General features: G+C 39.7%; 1 protein-coding gene across 1 annotated transcript in view; it reads left to right on the top strand.

Annotated features, from left to right (window-relative positions):
* Positions 1-18,941, top strand: part of tnr (tenascin R (restrictin, janusin)) — a 212,830-nt gene that overhangs the window by 115,267 nt on the left and 78,622 nt on the right. Inside the window, exons 4-8 of the mRNA XM_042497978.1 lie at positions 3,769-3,889; positions 5,534-5,756; positions 5,893-5,993; positions 8,174-8,336; positions 9,515-9,991. Of these exons, the coding sequence (XP_042353912.1) occupies positions 3,769-3,889; positions 5,534-5,756; positions 5,893-5,993; positions 8,174-8,336; positions 9,515-9,991 (1,085 nt within the window). The remainder of the gene's footprint in view (positions 1-3,768; positions 3,890-5,533; positions 5,757-5,892; positions 5,994-8,173; positions 8,337-9,514; positions 9,992-18,941) is intronic.

Genomic DNA, 18,941 nt, shown 5'->3' on the forward strand with positions numbered 1-18,941 from the left:
CATTTTAAAATTCAATTCTCTTTTCATATCGACTCTTGTGCCCGTAAACCACATTGTGGATGAAAGAGAAAGATATTGTCAAAGAATAAAGACAAAAAAAATCAAAAGCTCACCTCAGAGAGAAATGTAATCTAACAAAGATGAAAAAAGTTAGACCGACAAGATCAAAGTGATTCCTTAATACATCAAACTTTTAAGCATGCTGTTTTTTTTGTGGTTCATTTTACAGTTGGGATATTTTGCAGAGTGGCATATTTTATATAAGCTGAATATTTTCCCTTTTCCCTTTGTGATGCTGCATAAAGGTGTCCTGATGGTTTTTATTATAATTGGAAGAGGCAGTTTCATCTCAGCCCCGCAGGGGGTGAACTCTTCCAATTTGTCTCAAGAGAATCACCAGGTAATACATGAAGTGACAGCACTGTTTCACAGCATTATCGGACACAGTGATTGAAATTATATTTTTCTACACACTCAGAATATGTAGTTGTGAACACACATAAACATGCATGCTCAGTTTGCCATGCAGCTAAATAGTTCACCGAGTTTTTTGTTTTTTTTTTTAATACGTACACGTTTAGAAAGTGTCTCGAGTCTGCCTGCTGACAGATCTAATTACCATCAAAGCAGGTGGACTGTTATTATATAAAAGGCTAAAAACACTTGATACGTGACATGGTGTGATGTTGTGCTTCTCTCTGTGTGTATTTTGCCATGTGTATTTGTGGATATGATTGTGAATGCAACAGCACTGTAGATCTGATGGTGTACGTATCAGTGCACTTGGTTTTGTGTTGGCGATAATGTGCTCCTGTGGTTGTGTTCTCTCCTGGAAAAAAAACGAAGGGAGTAAATTAAGCCAGTCTTAAGCGCCTGAAGCATTTTGATTCTCTTCACTCTGAATGAGTAGGTCTGTCCTTAATTGAGCCTCCGTGAAAAACCTCCTCGCGTTGTGCGATGAAACGCTTGTGGGCATCAGCTTGCACCATGACCCAATGACTAAAGTATAACCCTGATGACTTTGAAACTCTTTCAAAGTTTTATCACTGCATGTGCAGAACTATCTATAGGATTGTGTTAATGTACTGTATGTGTCTATATCTGGTAGGCGTCTAAAAGCAGTATGCCTAACAGCAAAACACTTTGCATGCATCCAAGAGACCTTTATCTCTTTTGTCACATTACATTTTTTTGTCATGTTGCATCTATTTTTAAAGCTGTTTCTTTGTCAGAGAAAAGAGGTTTAAGAAACTGGTTTAAAATAAAACCTGCATGATATGTTGGTAGCCCTTTTAAGTGACAACAAATTTATTTCTGTATTTATTCTTGTAAAAGAATGAATTTATTCATCTTGACTCGACAGTGCAGATGAATCAAGAACCCTTGTCCCTTTGCCACATGAAATCAGACATGACATGTCAGTCCTAATGTATACTGTATGTTATGTATACTAAATCTTTATTTAACTCGGTAAAATTCTCATTAAGACTTAAAGTCTCTTTTTCAAGAGCGACCTTGGCAACATAAACAATGTTACAACAATAAACACTGGCAGAGAAATACACAGCACAAGTAAGCATCTGAGTGAAATTGTACCACATTAAAAAACCGTTAAATACATAAACATGCATGTAAAAAAAATCTTTTTTTTAAATTGAAAATTTGAATAGCAGTCCAATTGACTTAAAGTGCTAATTTCAATTTTGAATTCTTTAAAATTGACATTATCCCTAGTTGACTTTTTTATTTGAAAATTAAGGTACAAAGTACAATGTAGATTTATTCATCATTTTTTAAAAAAAAGTTAACAAAAAGAAATTACAATTTGTCCTTGATCCAGCTACATCTTTGGAGTTGAAGGATAATTTTATTAAAATCACCAGCTACTATGAAAATTCCACCTGGTTGCAATTGAAAATTGCAAAACGGAAGTTAAATATATGAAAATTAATATATCAAAATAATATCATGTGTTTAACAAAAGGCAAATGTTGCCTGGTATTGTGTAAGTGGATTTCATTGTCTTCAAATACTCAGTATTTGTCTGACTCCAGCATAAAAGACAAGATTATGGCCACAGTTGATCTTGAAAGCTGTTTTCCATCATGCTTGTTACAGGCAAGGAACGAAACATCCATGTCGTGACATTCATCATCATCACGTGTTTCAAGCATGCGTGCGAGCTACTGAAGCTAGCTGAAAGGACGCTGCTTTAGCTAATGGCTGTGAACAAGAGCGTTCCAGTTGGCTTTGTCTGTCTCACTCCTTCATCAGCAGCGTGCTTCTCATTTGTTTGGTGCATTCACCGGTTAAACGGCTCGTGTCGTTTCAGATGGCAGCAGCTTGCTCGAGGGGAGGCTTTCAAAGTAGAACACTTTCCATTTCTTCGAAGTACAGACTGTTGATTCCAGCAAGGCCAAAGTCATTGTTGAAAGCATTAGCGGCAGCATCTGAAGTGAGGCAGATTGTAACGTATGAGCAGCTATCTTTCCCCTATGGGTCTTTTATGATGTACTGCACATGTCAGCCTTATTCATGTGAGTGGTTCTGTTCAACTCGCACACGTACACAGGGTGTTCCACTTTGCCTTGAAATGAAGGATGTGCTCAGGTGGGCACAAAAGATCTTTAAAGTTTTGTGCAAGTGTGTTAGCAGAAAGTCTGTATCGATTTAAAAAAAAAAACTTTTTATTTTCTGTCAATGAAACAAACTTAAAAGGATTCATGGTTCACACACACTGGGATTTTCTCTGTTTCTCATTTATGTGCAAATACACTGAAGTTTCAACATTTCCACCCTAAATGATCAAAAAAAAAAGGCAGAGCCAGTTAGGTGTGATGAGAAGACTTCCATCTGGCTCACAGGAAAGGCGCCAGCTGAGAGCAATAGCCAGCTCACTAACATAAGATGCATTGTTGTGATAAAAGAGGCTCTTGAATACAGACTACACAGACTCATCTGTGAGATGTGTTCTTCCCCCCCTTCTGAACTGTCTTCTGCCCACGCATACATAGACATGAACATGCTAAAACTCAAGGGAAATCTGCTCGAAATTACTGCTAGGACACGTTAACACACACACACACACACACACGTTGATATAATTGCTTTTCAGTCTTGTCCACCAGCTGTCCCAACACTTGCAAGATAAAACATCTTTTTTTTGCAGGTTGGGTAAGATGTTTGATTCAGCTGATAGTGACAAAACTCAATGAATTCAAATAGCTGCTTGAAAGGCAAACTTCAACTCTGCACTGTTTTATCTCCGCTGAAAAGTGACAGTCAGCTTGAAGGAACCACAACCGTTTTTCCTCTGCGCTGCTTTTATTTCAGCGTGTCCCCGTTCTCACTTCCACACTCAATAGGGAGGGGATTACAGCGGCATCACTCAAACCATTTCTCTGCTGAAATCCATCTATCAACCCTTTCCCTGAGCAATATTTCTGTATTCCTCCCAAGTGGAAAGATCAAATATTTGGTATTGCACAGTGAAATACATTCAGAGGTTCTTAGCCAGTTCCACAATCCCTGGAGGAGTTTCTTTTTTTCTTCTAAAGCCAATTATTTTACATCAGATCAAAGGCGTTTATTTATCATTTACAGAGGATAAGCTGATGGCAGTGGGACTCCCCACACACGCACAGACATACACACATGAACAATTACACTGCAGCAGCTGCAGTGTGTATTTTTCATGCAGCACAAACCGCACATCACTGACTGCTTTTTTCTCTTCCCACCTCTCTGCTTCTTCTCGATTCTCCACAGGTGTGAGTGGACAGGAGTGGTGAGGTTTCTTCCCAGCATGCCACTGGCACAGCAGCATCACAGGGCCACTGTGCCCACAGCAGGCTGGATCCTGGCTTTGGCTCTGTTTCTTGCTCTACAGGTAAAAATGTGTTCAGACAAAAAGCCCTGTCCAATTTTTTTCCCCGAGTTGAGCTGCCCAGGGCTTTCTCTCTCATATTTATTATGTATTTCAAATCTACTATTTTTGGGAGCCGTTTTAATCACATGAGTCTGGGCACAAATCCACACTGGACAGTCTGAGTATCAAAAAGAGGCCGGTGGTGGTGGAAGTATTGTGATCCTTTCGTATAAGTACTAATACCACACTGTGTAAATACTATGTTACAAGTAAAATTCCTACATTTAAAATGTTTCTCAAGTAAAATTAAGTATAATCAGGAAAAAGTACTTAAAGTTTTAAAAGTAAAGTATACTATGCAAAAAAAAATACCCCAAACCTCAAAATTATTAAAAAAGAAAAAAAACTCAAAAAAACCCCCCTCAAATCTCTGTTAAAAAAAAGAAAAAGACATAAATGTTTACCAAAATAGTTAGTAATTATTCTTTTGTGAATAGACTGATTAATCAAGCATCAGTTGCTGCTGCACTTGTATGAACCATTTGGTAATTTAACTTATAACAAAACATCACATTGAAAAACTCTTCTTGTGTTTTTTATGAAAAAAAAAATTAACCTGTAAAGTATCTTAAGCTGTCAGTTAAATGTAGTGCAGTGAAGTGCAGTATTTAATTCTGAAATGTAGTAGAGTAAAAGTATAAATGAGCATGATAAAAAAAATACTCAAGTAAAGCACAAGTTCCTCAAAATCATACTTAAGTATAGTACTTGAATAAATGTACTTAGTTATATTCCACCATCAAACAGAAGTGATGATTTGGAGTTAAGTATTGTTTCCTCTGTGTATTTCTCCTTTGTGTGGTGTGTTCATAAATCCAATCTGAAGCTTCACACTAAATTGTTGTTCAAAGTCACAGAGCGCTCATAGGCTGTGGTTGGTGGAGTGTGTACTAGACAGAACTACTAACGCTAACCTAAACTGGAACAGCATCCAGGACTGGTTTCCATATAGGGATGAAATACTACACAGTGGATACCAGTGACTTGGTTTTGGAAAGACTAAAAATAAAACATACGCCGTCTAAACTATCTAAAGAGTATTCTTCTTCTGCAGCCTCATGCACATCTCCCCGACATGTCGACACTTCCAAATCTTGACAGGCCTGCTGTGTACAGTTATGGTTGTGTAACTATGATTGGGACTGTCGCTGTTCAGTCACTGGCTTTCATGAATGGTCAGTTGCACACAGGTAGTGCTAGTGAGGTCAGCAAGATGTCATGAACACAGCGCGTAGCTGGTGTCTGCCTGTGTATACACTTCCTGCTTATTATTCTTTTCCCTTGAAATATTTGTGGTTTTACGTTAGGATTCTCCTCTGCTTAAACACAGAAGGCACAAAAGCCCAAAATACTAAAACTGTCACCAGATGTTTTTGCAAATGATCCAAATTTTTAATGTGAAAATTCTTTTGTCAGTTTTGCAGACAGCGAGGAAATCCATCATATACTGCGTATTAGTGTCATCTTGTTTCGTGTCCCCCCTGGGTTGTTGTCTTAGTCGTCACTCCATCATGTTCTATAAACACAAGATATAAAGTACAAACTCAAACCCCCGAGTCCAAACCACATGCAGTGTTTTTTGTTTCACATTGTCTCTCTCCCCAGGGTGCCGCTCATGCTGCTCCATCAGGAGACAACAAGCTGGTTCGTACCACCAGAGTGAGGAGACAGACCCCAGGGGGGATTCAGCCCCTCTCCGCCTCCACAGCCAACGACTCCCTGCGGGACCAACCCGTGGTCTTTAACCACGTCTATAACATCAATGTACCCTTGGAGTCTCTTTGCTCTGTCGACCTGGACGCCTCAGCACCGCCTGCTTCAGGTGATGGTGAGGTCTTCTGATCGATCCAGTATTTGGGTTTAAACTCACTCTAGTCATCTTATTTGCTGTCCCGAAGGCACCTTTAGTTCACTTAGAGACACACAAGCATGCTGAACTCAGACCTCTTCTTTTAAAATCACAGATTCTCGTGCTGAGTTGGGGTCAAGACCTTCTGCGGAGGGTCCGATGGATCCGAGTGGACCAACAGAGTACACCGAGCAGACACTGGATGCAGACAGCCAGGTGGGTGCTTTAGAAATATTTTATTGCTGCGTAATTAGCAGTAAAGCATAGATAGCAATACAGCATTAAGGATGACACACGAGTGAAGTGTGAGGAGAGTATTTGTGTGTGAATTAGATGTGGCAGGGGGATAATTCTAAACTAAAGGATAACATCTGTTTCACTGCAGATAGTCATTCACATACTGATATTTATGGTGAGATGTTGTTTTATTCAGAAATAATTTGAAGCGATACTTCACATAATACCAAAACAAAATCAACCAATATTTTGAGTGCCAAACAATTATTCACTGTATATCTTAAAGGTTTTGTTCATTGTTGATTCAACTCTATAACCACTGAGAGCCTGTTCAGACCTGGTATTAGCATGCCTTTCGGTGGTCCGAATGGTGATCACGGGAAAGAGGAAGCCAAAGATTGATCTATTCTGTATGTGTGTGGCTGCCATCCCAAGACTGATACCAGATGGCATTAGCAAACAAGACCTTATAGTCACGCAACACTTTGCCCAACTTGACATAAATGGGTAAGTTACAGAGCATTCGCTCACTGCCACCAAAGCAACCATCACGTCCTGCGCTGTTCACGTGGTCCTTGTAGGAGACGCATCAGGACAATGCTAGCATTTATACTACAAAACATATGTGGTCATATGCGTCCCAGACCACCTCAGCCAGTGGTTTATACCTGTATTTAACACTATCCAGCTGTGATCAGATAACCCGAAACACATAATGATGATGCCAGGTCTAAACAGGAAGTGGTTCTGATACCAGTTTTCAAGATGAAAGAAGTTAGATCATTATTGTCAAACCATTACTGCAGTCTAATAAGATTTCATGTCAGATTTCTCAAAAAATTTGTCTTGGTTAACATGGTGAACACTGTTTCACTTGCATTACAAAACATACATGACAAACAGAGTTGCAAATCAGCATTTAGAGGGCATTTAATGATGGTCAGGCGCACTGCATTCAACTGGGCAAAGCTGTGGCGTATTCTGGCAGCAATGCAGCCACTGGAGCTGATGGCAGCCTCTCGAGACAATGTTTGTGATTCTACCTGGACTTCAGCGGTATACCGGTTTCAAGTTAAACTGGTATGAAAGTCGTACCGTGTAGATTTGCTCATCTATGGTAATAAATAATGCAAACAGAAGGAGAATCTCACTTTTATTCTATTTATTTTTCACATACTTTAATTAGAAAAATGGTTTCTGTTTCAGTTACAGTAATAATAACTAAAAAAACCCTTCCTTTTTTATTCCTTTATGTGTTATTGTGACAGTTGATAATACCACTAATAATTGTGTAATGCTGTATATCGTGGTTGATTATCTTACTGTAAAAAAATCTCATACAATTGCAACCTTAGATTCTACCATATACACTGCAGCGCGTTTATGAAGTGTCTTTTCTCTGCTCTGCTGAGCTGCGATTGGTTACACAGAGCAGATCGAGATACCATGCGACTGCTAAGGTAAAAAGTAAAAATTATAGTTACGTCTCTTGATTTATCTTAATGACCAATCAGCTTCTTCTTCTTATAACCATAAAAGAGTACTTTTTATGTAAGAAATGTGCAAAACAATTTTTAGAAAGCTAAAAAAAAAAAAAAAAAACATGACACAAAAGTTAGTTACACACATCAGTGCAATGGGAAATGGTGCCCGGTAAAAAGAACAGCTCATAGAAATTAGAATCTACCAGCCAATTTTGCTGGTGGTAGAAACACTGATGACAAACTAACAATAACCCACGCCTACATTGTACATCTATATGCTAATGTCCCAGTCATATTTCTCCTCAAATTTGACTAAGTACTCCACTCTCCCCTGATTTCCCACACATGACCCTGTTTAGTTTGTTTGTAGGTACCTGCGTTTGTTTGCACACAATAAAGTTGCCAGCTTTTGCTCTTGTTTTTGGGGAGAGATGGATAATGCTGCAGGAGGAGGTGTCTATTGATGTTTTGATACTTTTTATTGCACCATGAAAACTTTATTCCGCCCTTTTCTAGGCCTACAGGGCTAGAGGTGAGGGTCTGATACCTGAATGATCGATTTTAGGTGGCGTATCTCCTTCAAATAAAAAAAATAAAAAAAATTGCCCTATATGTTTAATCAATGCCCTTAGGTGGCAATATGCACTTTTTAACTAAACAGTTTTTCCTCTTCAGGTTACATTTACTCACCGCATCAACATCCCAAAAGCTGCATGTGGTTGTCCGGCAACAACCACAATCCAGCAGCTCGCCACCAGGGTAGAGATGCTGGAGAGAGAAGTCTCCATGCTCAGAGCTCAGTGTGGATCTGGATGCTGTGGAGAGAGCTCAGCCATGGGTAAGTACTGTTCAACAATGACAGCAAAGTGTATGGATAAAGCTGGGGGATGTTTTTTTTTTGTATATATATGAGCAATTTTACTAACACTATTCGCACAAAAAAACCCTCAGGTATCAACCATTAGGCTTTTGAAAGCAAAGACACAAAAAGCTGCAAGAAATCCATTCAAAACAGGTTGCCTCATATCGTTGCAAAAAGAAAAAAAAAGACTGTAGTATATGTTAAAGTAGAAAAAACTGTTTATACCATGAATGAAGTGGAGACAGACAGCAGCAGAATACTGATGCTGAAGGGCAGCCCTTTTTTTTATTCACAGTCTCAGTCTAAAACGTCTGGAGAAACCTTTGCGACTGGTTAAAATACTCAAATGTTCACTATTCAGGAGATGCTGCCATTATAATATGAGGGGACTAGAATGGACAGAGTTATAGGATATATTATGGTTAAAGGATCTGCTCCATTGACACCATCACCCCATTCAAATATTTTCTGAAAATGCTTCATCTCTTCAGTGGGAATGTGATTATCTCCAGCAGTCACGATGTGAATCAGAATGAGGATGAAATGATCAGCTGAGGAGGACGGCTGCAAGATGGAAATGTACAAAATGAGATGGTTTTCATTGATGTCTTGACTGCTGGTTCTCCCGTCATACTGGGAGCTCAATTTTCTGAACATGGAGAGGATTGGATGTGTTAATTTCAAAGTTCATATTAAAGTAAAAGAAGAACAGAACTATTTTTTAACCCCTTGACCTGGATCGACATCAGTTTTCTTGTGTTGCACGCAAGCTAATTAACCTCTAAAACCAAAGCAAATTAGTTGGATTTCTTTAGAAAACATGAGGAAAAGGCAATTAGCAACTTGGCAAGAAATGTCCCTCAAATTGCAAAAAAATTAGTAAAAGGTATAATTAAAAATAATAAACATAGGTCATTTATTTTCACATAATTTTCTTTCTGTTCCTTTTTTTTTTTTTGTAAACAATTTACTGCTCATTATTGGGCCATGTCTTGTTAAGTTGTTTATCGCTTTCTACCCATGCCTTTGAAAGACGTCTAACCAATTTGCTCAGGTTTTAAAGCGTAAAAGGTGTGACTGTGTAATGATCTTTTTATCTTTGAATCAAGATCATTTTGTCACATAGTTATTTATAAATACCTTTTGTTCCCCAGGTCATTTGGACTTTGTCCCTGGCTGCAGTGGCCACGGCAGCTTCAGCTTTGACCTGTGTGGCTGCATCTGTGAGGAAGGTTGGTCTGGCAAAAACTGCTCTGAGCCTCGCTGCCCGGACGACTGCTCCGGCCAGGGGGTGTGCGTGGAAGGGGAGTGTGTGTGCGACCGTGACTTTGGAGGCGACAACTGCTCAGAGCCGAGGTGCCCCTCAGACTGCTCGGGTCGTGGGTTGTGTATCGACGGGGAGTGTGTGTGCGAGGAGTCCTTCACCGGCGAGGACTGCATGGTTGGGAGGTGTCTCAACGATTGCTCGGACCAGGGGCTGTGCATCAACGGGACGTGCCAGTGCAGGCCCGGGTACGTGGGGGAGGACTGCTCGCTGGTCTACTGTGCCAACAACTGCAGCAAGAAGGGAGTCTGCAAGGAGGGATTCTGTGTGTGCCAGGATGGCTTTGCAGGAGATGACTGCAACTCTGGTAGGCTATTAGTTTTTATCCTTTAGGTCCGTTTGATCCTCTCAAATGTTGTCCAGTACAAAAAATAGTTTGTCAGACATTTGTGCTTAAATTCCCCCGAAGGAGAAATTCCCCTAACACCCGCTGTCAGTGTGACCAGCATCAATCAACTCAGAGCAGAAATCCAGCCTGAACAGTTTCCAGAACGGCACTCTGTGACCTTCTAACAGTTCAGTCTGAATTCTTGAGCGGAAACAGGTTTCTTTTAAAATTAGAACTGCAACATTAGATGGAGTGCTTCCATTGCCAAAAGCAATTTACTGTAATGTGGGCACATTTTCTGTTCATGAATTGCTGGCACCATCTCTGATGTTTATTTGGGTGCAAAAATTGAATGCTTGCTTCAGATTACAGACTTGTGAGTATCTTTAGAAAAAGCATCTTGATGTGTCTTTTTCTGGTTTACTTACAGTGTGGGAGTGAATCTAAAAAAATAAGAAGAAACTGATATGTACTGCTTGATAAATTACACCAGCAAGTCGTAAAGTATTTTCCCTCATGCTACCTTAAGTAAGAAAATCTAGTTTTGGATGGTTTTACTCTGTCATCAGTATTTGACATTCAGTACAGTGATGTTTGGAGTGGATTTTTATAGAGATGGGAGATAAAATGTATTTGTGTAAAAGCCATCTGTCAAGTACGTAGGGCTATTTAGGGCTAAAATGAAATACTTAATTCATTATTTATTTAGTGTGTTAAACGTCAGAAAAATGGCCATTGCATTTCCCCCGAGCCCAAAGAAATGTCCTTAAATTATCTGAGCAACAGTCAAGCAAAAAATAAAGCTATACATAAGAAAGACAGTAAAACCTATATTTTAGAAATGTTTGGCCTTTTTTAAATGATATATAACTGGAACAATAATCAAGTTCTTAGGGATCTTTCTTCTGAAGATTGGCTTATTAATTAAGCAACTAAAGATGACAGCACGAAATACAATACAGTATATAATAGAAACGAAACATGAAATGTTTGACATCAAGTATTTCAATTAAAACTGTGACTCTAACTTTGCTTGTTAAAACAACTGACGACTGTTAACTAGATGCAACCCACATCAAAACTGTATCCAAATAGTTCAAAAACTTTTTAAGTACTGACATTGAAACCAAAAACTGTTACCATTGCCCCGGTTCCCTCTAATCAACCCTGCGTCACAGAAACAAAATGACTCAAATGCTCAAGAAATACTGATGAGAGAAAGGCGGTAAACGTACAGATTTTGCGGCACAGTACAGACAAAACTCAGCTAAATGTTAACAGTTGGAAAACAGCAAAGTCCACCACAGCCTGTAACAGAAACGTTGAGTTTATTGTATGTGAGGCGATTGAAGAGGGAGAAACAAGCAGGCGAGGTTAGCAGGTTAGCAGTTAAACTTTGGTGTAGTAAACTGGAACAGTAAACTATAGAGAACCCCCAGTAATGAGTCCTAAAACCCGGAAACCCATTAGCATTTCAGCACCTTCAGTTCCCTCATCTGAAATACAGAGGGTTTTTTGAATGGGTTTTCGGTTTGAAGCCTGAAAAAAGATTTGTGGTTAATGCAAGCTGAAGAGACTTTCACTTTGTGTTCTCCGACTTAAAATATGTCTATAAATACCCCACTCGCTTATGTGTCTTAAACAGGGTGGTTGCTAACAAGTGGTTAAATAAAGACTACTGAATGTCATCACGCCCAACACGCCTTTGCAGCCTTGTAGCGGCGGCAATGCAAGTGTAGTATAGTTTGTTTTAGCAATAGCTTTTTACTTCTGGCGATTGCATTAAGTCTTTAAAAATCCTAAAAGCTGAGATCATTTGTGAGGATTACTTTTCTGAACAAAATGTGTAAGTATTACATTTAGTCATCAGAAATTCTGAAAGTGGTGTTCATTTATGAAGATTATCTTGCTGAACAAAAGGTGTAATCTACGTGAACTTTTGTTTACCACAGAGCTCATTTTCTGCAATGATCTAAAATCCAGAGGAAAATATCCCATAGGCTTTTGACGAGGAAACACGGCAACCTTAGATTCTGGGTTTGCCCACAGAAAAACGTCATCCCTCGGGCACTCTATTTTAGTAGAGCATAAATAAATTGTCTTGTGTTGCGTCCATCTGATTGGTCCCTCTGTTTGGCCTTGAAACTATTAAGAACAAAAAAACGGCCGATAAAAATCTGTGGCCGATTGATCTGAGCACCCTTATCTGTAGGTTTCTATTTATACTCCCTGCTCCTCCCCAACTCTGGCTTCTTAAAATAAAGATGGCAAGTTGATTGCATATGGGGAGATTTGTATAAAGCAGCTGCACAGCACAACTGCTAAACTGATGTAGGGGGAAAACTGTATTGTCATCCATGTGCCATGGTGTGCTCAGAGTTTGCAGACAGATAATGGCTACAGCATGGGATTTCATTAATCAGAACACATTTAACAAGAATAAACAAAGCACTTCATTCAACCCCCTAGTTTAGTATTTAGATAGAAAATAAATATCCCCACCCATGATGCTTCCTGACATTATCTGCACCCTACAGAGCAGGTAGGTCTGGTTTGTTGCATAGATTTATAATGCAAAGCTTCCTCTCTCTCTGCTACACAGCTCTGAAAACTCAAGAGCCCCATCATTTTTAGCAAACGTGCCGCCCCGAACAACAAACCCCTCTGTGCTTCAAATGCAGGTGGCGGGGCGCATGATTTGCCGGACAGCAGAAGGTGTAACAGCATTCATTTGTCAAAAGTCACATTCATCCGGGGAGAGAGCCGTCACATTAGCTGCAGCTGAGACAGTTTCTGAGTCTCGCTCGCCTTTTGTTCAAAGCCAGTTCTCAATGCCAAAATATCAGATGCTGCGCTGCCATTTCAGGCAGCTGTCAACAAAGCGAAGGATGAGGACAGACAGAAGAGCAAGCAATAGAAAGACAGCGTCTGCAAATCATATTACCAAAGCTGATTCCTCCTTGCTGCCCTCCCATTTAATATCTATACCAAGTGAGCGGGTCCGAATTGCCTATTTCTTTGCAATTAGAGGCTAAAATAGCCAACGCTTGTAGGGGATAGTTTGCTGAATACAAAACGAAGCAGTTCAATTACCAGAGACCTGTAGGGTGACAGGCTTAAGTGTTTCATGTTCTCAAAAGCTGAAGAAAGCGGGATGTATTTTTGCTGCAATTACGGTGGCCTATATTCTCCCACTATGAGAAATAATGGAGGCTGTTGAATTTAAATTGGATGTTTCAGGCGTAAGGGGAGAATGAGAATACAGTATATCTTTACAAAGAATGTAACAGTTTGTGAAGTTGTGCTGAACCCCCACAGTACAGGGGTCACGTAGCCGCACTCAGAATACACAAGACTGATGCACGTGATGCGAAATCGAAGTTCACAAGCATTAGTACGGACAAGAATCCTTTAGCTTTATGCTGTTAGTAACAGGTGCTGAAGTTAAAACAGTCTGGTTGGTGTGCGAATCAGTCACACTATGGCAACGGTATGCCAGAGCTAAATGCCCTTGTGTAGAAGATGTGTAGAAAACGAGGATGGTGTGTTGGCGTTTGAGCAAACTTTCAGTTTTGTTTCTTCGTGTTTGTGTGTCCTTTGTATCATTCTGTGTTCTCTCTGTAAAATCAGACATTTTTTCAGGCCTAGAAACACAGCGCAGGCACAACTCTTCATAAGATCCTTTTTTCCTCAGCAACAGTTTTTGGAGTTTGTGTCACAGGGTTGATATGTGATTGCTGATGAGCAGCTGCTGCAGAGACAAGCAACTGCAAACTTTAAGATCCACCATAAACGGTTAAGTTTTACTTTGACAGAGTCTTGTGTTCTGCTGCTCTGTCTGTGCCCAGAGTAAACTTTGTGTTCTGAGAGTGTGGTGCAATGCATAACTGAACGGTAAATAAATACATCATAATAGCTCTCCTAATGAGGGTCCAGCTCCAAAAATAGAAAATCAACATGTGACGGCAGATGTTTAATCATAGTGGGCCACTACAATTAAATTAAAGAATCAAAACACTCTTCTAATGCTTAATCTTATTTTTTTTTTAGAATTTTCAATTTCTTATCTGTAGCAATGCTTTTGTGTCTTATAGTGTATTGTGACTTGTTGCCTTTTGGGGAAATGCTTGTTCAGTGGTCATTCAGTGTAAAATAGAAATATTTGAATTTTTATTTATTTTTATAATGAAAACAGTTTGATAGAGTTGCAAGTGGGCAAAATGTTACCTCAGTAAGAGGACTGTGTCTGTCTTTGACAATTACACTACCGTCTTTTCAAAATATATATAAATAAATGCATTGTTATGCTTTTGTTTTGTCCCGGCTAAACCAAATACACAGAACCGTGACTCAAACCGGAGTATTAACCGAATTATGACGTCTGTGTATCATTACAGCCATACTTCACATAAAGGTACGCGAATATGCTTCACCTGCAGATCAGAGATCAACTTGTGCTGAAGAGTGGCATTTGATTTTGACAGCAGAGAAATTCCACAATGATTTTATTGAATCCTGATGGTACAGTGGAAATGTAGAGGTGACATTCATGTTGTTGACACCCTCTCAGTACAGCAATGGTGACAACTCACATTTACATTTTTCACATAGTTGTGAGTTTCATATCATTCCTCATGCATGTCTAGTCTTTTACCTTATTCTGATGTATTGCATCAATCAAGTTGGACTAAGCGGCGTGGCTTTTTAAAGAGTAGTTTTTTTTTCTATCAGTTTCATTATTGGGAAGATTAACTGTTTGAACTTTGATATTAAGGGGCTTTGACAGACGTGTGACAGTCCACCTCATCACACACTCATTTTAGAAAGACCCTCAAAGAAACTTGAATCTGCAGACAAAGGGCACAACACTTTTTTGTCTCCTCCCAGTCTGCCTCTGCAGCCGGAGGACATACGCTGTTATCATGGTTTTGAATGAAACTGTGTTGTAGATTGTAGCAAAAGTCCCTCAATATCCAGAACCATTCTCTTGCACTGAATAGAAATCGATTTTTATCTTTTTTTCCCAGTATGACAAAAGATCTTTGACAGTATGTATTTTGTGCCTTTTTGTGAGAGAGATGTGAACTTTTAGCACAAGCCTAGTGTGCTCCCCTTTTCTGGGATGCTTTAGCAGAAGGTAGAATAACATTTGTCTTTCAGCAGAGGAAACCGCACAGGTTTAACATACATGAGCTAATTTTCTTTTTACCAATAATTACATGTAATAGGTGGTGGGGTTTTTTTTTTTGGATATACTTTTTAGTTGCGGTGCACTAAGTGTATAGTGATACCCGATCATGCATGGAGTTAATTCGAGCCACAGAATCCGACAAAAGGCTTTTGACGGATGAGTAAAAACACAGAAAATCAAATCTGTTCTGAAAAAGTTTGGGAGTCAGAGTGCAAAGTGATTGACATAATGTAAAGTAAGTTTTATTTTTAGACATGCAGCAATTTAAAAAAAACAAAACAAACACCATCTGTGTGAAAAAGGCCTTTAGGCAGTGAAAACCCAGCAGGCCCATGGTTTGGTTTGTAAGTCTTGTAAACCCAAGCAGAATGCAACAGATTAGGGTTCTTTACCATGGATCAGAGCACGAAAAACAATCTTGTACCACAGTGGTCATGGGATTTAGCTCAGCAACAGCAGATTGAGTCAGTGAACCCCATTTAAAGGTGGGAAAATGAAAAAAGTGTGTGCTATTCAGATATTTTTCATTACACAAAAATGCCAAAATGTTATACTTTTACAAGTTTTGATGTAGTAAAAAGCAAAGTAACAACAGAAATGACATTGCATAAAGTAGCCTGAAGGTAAGTCAGTCCTCTGATTATACACTGACCTCAGTTGTCAGCTGAAGTTTTACCTGTTAGGTTTTAGTTCAGCACACACTGCTGTATCTGCCTATGATAGCATACTGATTAGACCTAATGAGACTTAAAGACTCCAGGCGAGATTCCTGAGTAACCTTCAGCATGTTGCCCTTTTGAAGCAAACCTTCTAAAAGATACATGTCTTAAATATTGGTCCAAAATTTTTTTCAGCATTTAAATTAATGTGCAAGTAATATTCCCTGTGTATTTGTAACATCTCGCTTATGTAGAGAAACATTTTTGCATAATCAGTTGTAAAATTATGTTTCTTAGGTTATGCTGCATGTATACAGGTGACAAGTTCTGTTCAAGTTCACCTTCATGTCTGGTGATTCTTTGTTTTTAAATTCTACCTGGGGCAAGTTCTTAAAACTGTTCGACGTCCTAAGACCTTGAAGGCATCCCAAGAACAAAGTGAGCTTAAAATGAAAGAAAGAAAACCACAAGATTAAGTTAGGAGCTGAAAACTGCTGCTGAGGTTGGACACTGGCCCAATCACTAAGGTCAGAAAGTCTCTGGATATTATGCAACTGAGAACTGTTGATAGGATGTCAAGTTGTCCTTGGCAAAGGTAGAGTAAACATGTTAGCACTAAAATTACCTTGTTGATGACTTTTCACATTGCAAAAAGGTGAGATGCTAAGAGTTTCTCTATCTTTGCTATATGTTAAGCAAAAAGTTCCTCGGACTAACTTTTCAGAGGTTCCTTTTCCTACGTGCTCACTTGAGTGTTTGCCCTTCACTTTTCCATGGGAGTTAATGTCTTTTATTTTCAAGCAGCCCGTCTGTTCAGCCTCCTTGCATGACCTCATTCAATCATTCTTCTTCTGTCCCCTGGATTATTGCTTCTTCATTTGATTTGTTATTCCCTTCATATACGTGACAAAGCTGAGTCTAATTAATGAAATAAATCTAGCTAAGTGAATGCTGTGGGATTTGTCCCTAGTGCAGGTTCAGTGTTTCGAAATGAGCCAGCTATTGTGCAGCATGCACCCATCTGTCGAGCATGTGAGGAAGTAGCTGAAACTAGAGTGTCCAAAGGTTCCCCCCTGAGGAGGACTCAGTGCTGTGCCATAGAGCCCTGTATCAGAGGATGTAGAGATGATGAGGGGGTGAGAGGTTGTTTATCACACTCACTTTACCCATCTCTGTGTCTTTTCCTTTCTGTTTCATCCTTATTCTCTCTCTTTTAACCGCCTTTTTATGTTAGACGTTTACTCTCCTGAGGCACATCTTGTCTCGACTTTTTCTCTTCTGTCCTCTGCCTGTGAATCTCGTCGTTTCTCCAGCTCAGACTGTTTGTACCTTCTGTCTTGTCTTCTCCTCCTTTATGTCCTTCACCTATCCCCCCTCCCTTTCCCCCTCGTTGATTTTGGCAGTGGGAGCTGTAAACACTCTTGTTTATGCCTCCACATTTACATTCAACACCACCTCTCAGGCTTATGGCTTGATGATCTCCACTTCAGCATGAGTGAATGACAGTGCTTCTTTCTCTCATGTAAACACTTAGCCTCTTGTTGCCACAAGTACAGGCATCTTTTGCCTGGAACACACATACACAATGCAGTCCAGCCTGTTGTCTTGTTTTAAAGATTACAGATGCAAAGACTGTTTTAGGAAGCAAGATAACGGCAGGGAAATGCAGGGATGTTGTTTGCATTGGCATTAGTTATAAGTACTTTAGTTATGGTACCCAGGATGACACAATCATGCAGTGAAAGTGGAAACACGCTTAAACAGCAAAAATGTAGGTGCTCATTACAGAAATGTGCCCTTTAATGTCTGGATACACTCATCAGTGTCAGTATTGCCCTGCAAACTGTTATCCCAGATAAAAGTGGACTCTCCACTATTACTCTTTGTCACAGCCCTGCTGATCCTGATGCTCTGGGAGGAATTAGGAGCGCATGACTTAACCCAGGGGCCAACAGCCAGGTGTGCCTGCAGGCAGGAACAGGCTATCGGGAGGTCAAGATTCAGTGGCTCTTGTTACACAGAGATTGCGCTATACGGCTGCTACAAACTCCCTTTTATGTGCCTCCTTTGCATTTTTACACAGAACCAAATGATGGTGTCATTTCACTCCAGTCTGTGATTATAGACTGCATGCCAGCATCACGGAATCAAAAGAGGTGTGACGTGTAACAAAACAGCACCAGCCTTTATTGTGACATAAAACATATACATTCGCAGCATTTTCTAAATAATAACAATGGCATAACATGACAATAACAATCATTTACCATCTCTGTTACATGGCAACTGATCTCATCCTCTGCTCGGAGGGTAAGGAGCTCCCGAATCTCATTGTTTTCCCTTATTTGCTGACATTTATGGCTGCTTTATACTTAGCACAGAGAAGCCAGAGAGTTGATGTTGATGTCATCTATTATTTAACTGATAATGTGGGGAGTCCCCCAGGGGAGTGCTCCGGGCCCCCTCTTCTTTCTATTATACTGTATGTATATGATGTAGGATCTGCTTGTCCTGAAGATGTATTCTTATATGCTGCTGGCTATTAAAGCTTCATCTGAGGATGGAGGGGCTTGAAATCTATGGTTAACAAAAATGTTAAACCAAACTTGTCTTAGCTGGTCAAATTTTCCCTGTGAAACCTTTTTTAGCTCTATAGGATGTTTGTTGAACAGCAGCAGAGACTGCTGGACAATTCTCTTGTTGTGAGTTGTTTCGACCACTTTATCTGTTTGTGGTTTAAATGTCTGGGAAAAACACATAAAAGATATCAACAGATCTCTCAGAACGAGCCAGTCAGTGTCGTGTTGGACTTGAACCCAAGAGCAAATAGCAATTCCAGCAGTTGGAGGGGTTACCTTTGAAGAATGGAGCCACACAACTACAACTCAGTATGATGTACAATTTTTTTTATAACAACTGAGTATCTCAAAGGCCACTTTTGTTGAGTGGGGGGAACTCCTCCTTCTCAGACTTGAGCTAGTGTCGCTGACTTTTGCTTTCTACGGTTCAGTGTCAGTGTGGGTTCCTTTAGACTCTGTGGTGCAGTATTTTCAGTGTAAAATATTGAGCTGATAAACCT

The sequence above is a fragment of the Plectropomus leopardus genome, chromosome 12, assembly GCF_008729295.1.
Source record: "Plectropomus leopardus isolate mb chromosome 12, YSFRI_Pleo_2.0, whole genome shotgun sequence".
In the NCBI taxonomy this organism is placed as follows: domain Eukaryota; kingdom Metazoa; phylum Chordata; class Actinopteri; order Perciformes; family Serranidae; genus Plectropomus; species Plectropomus leopardus.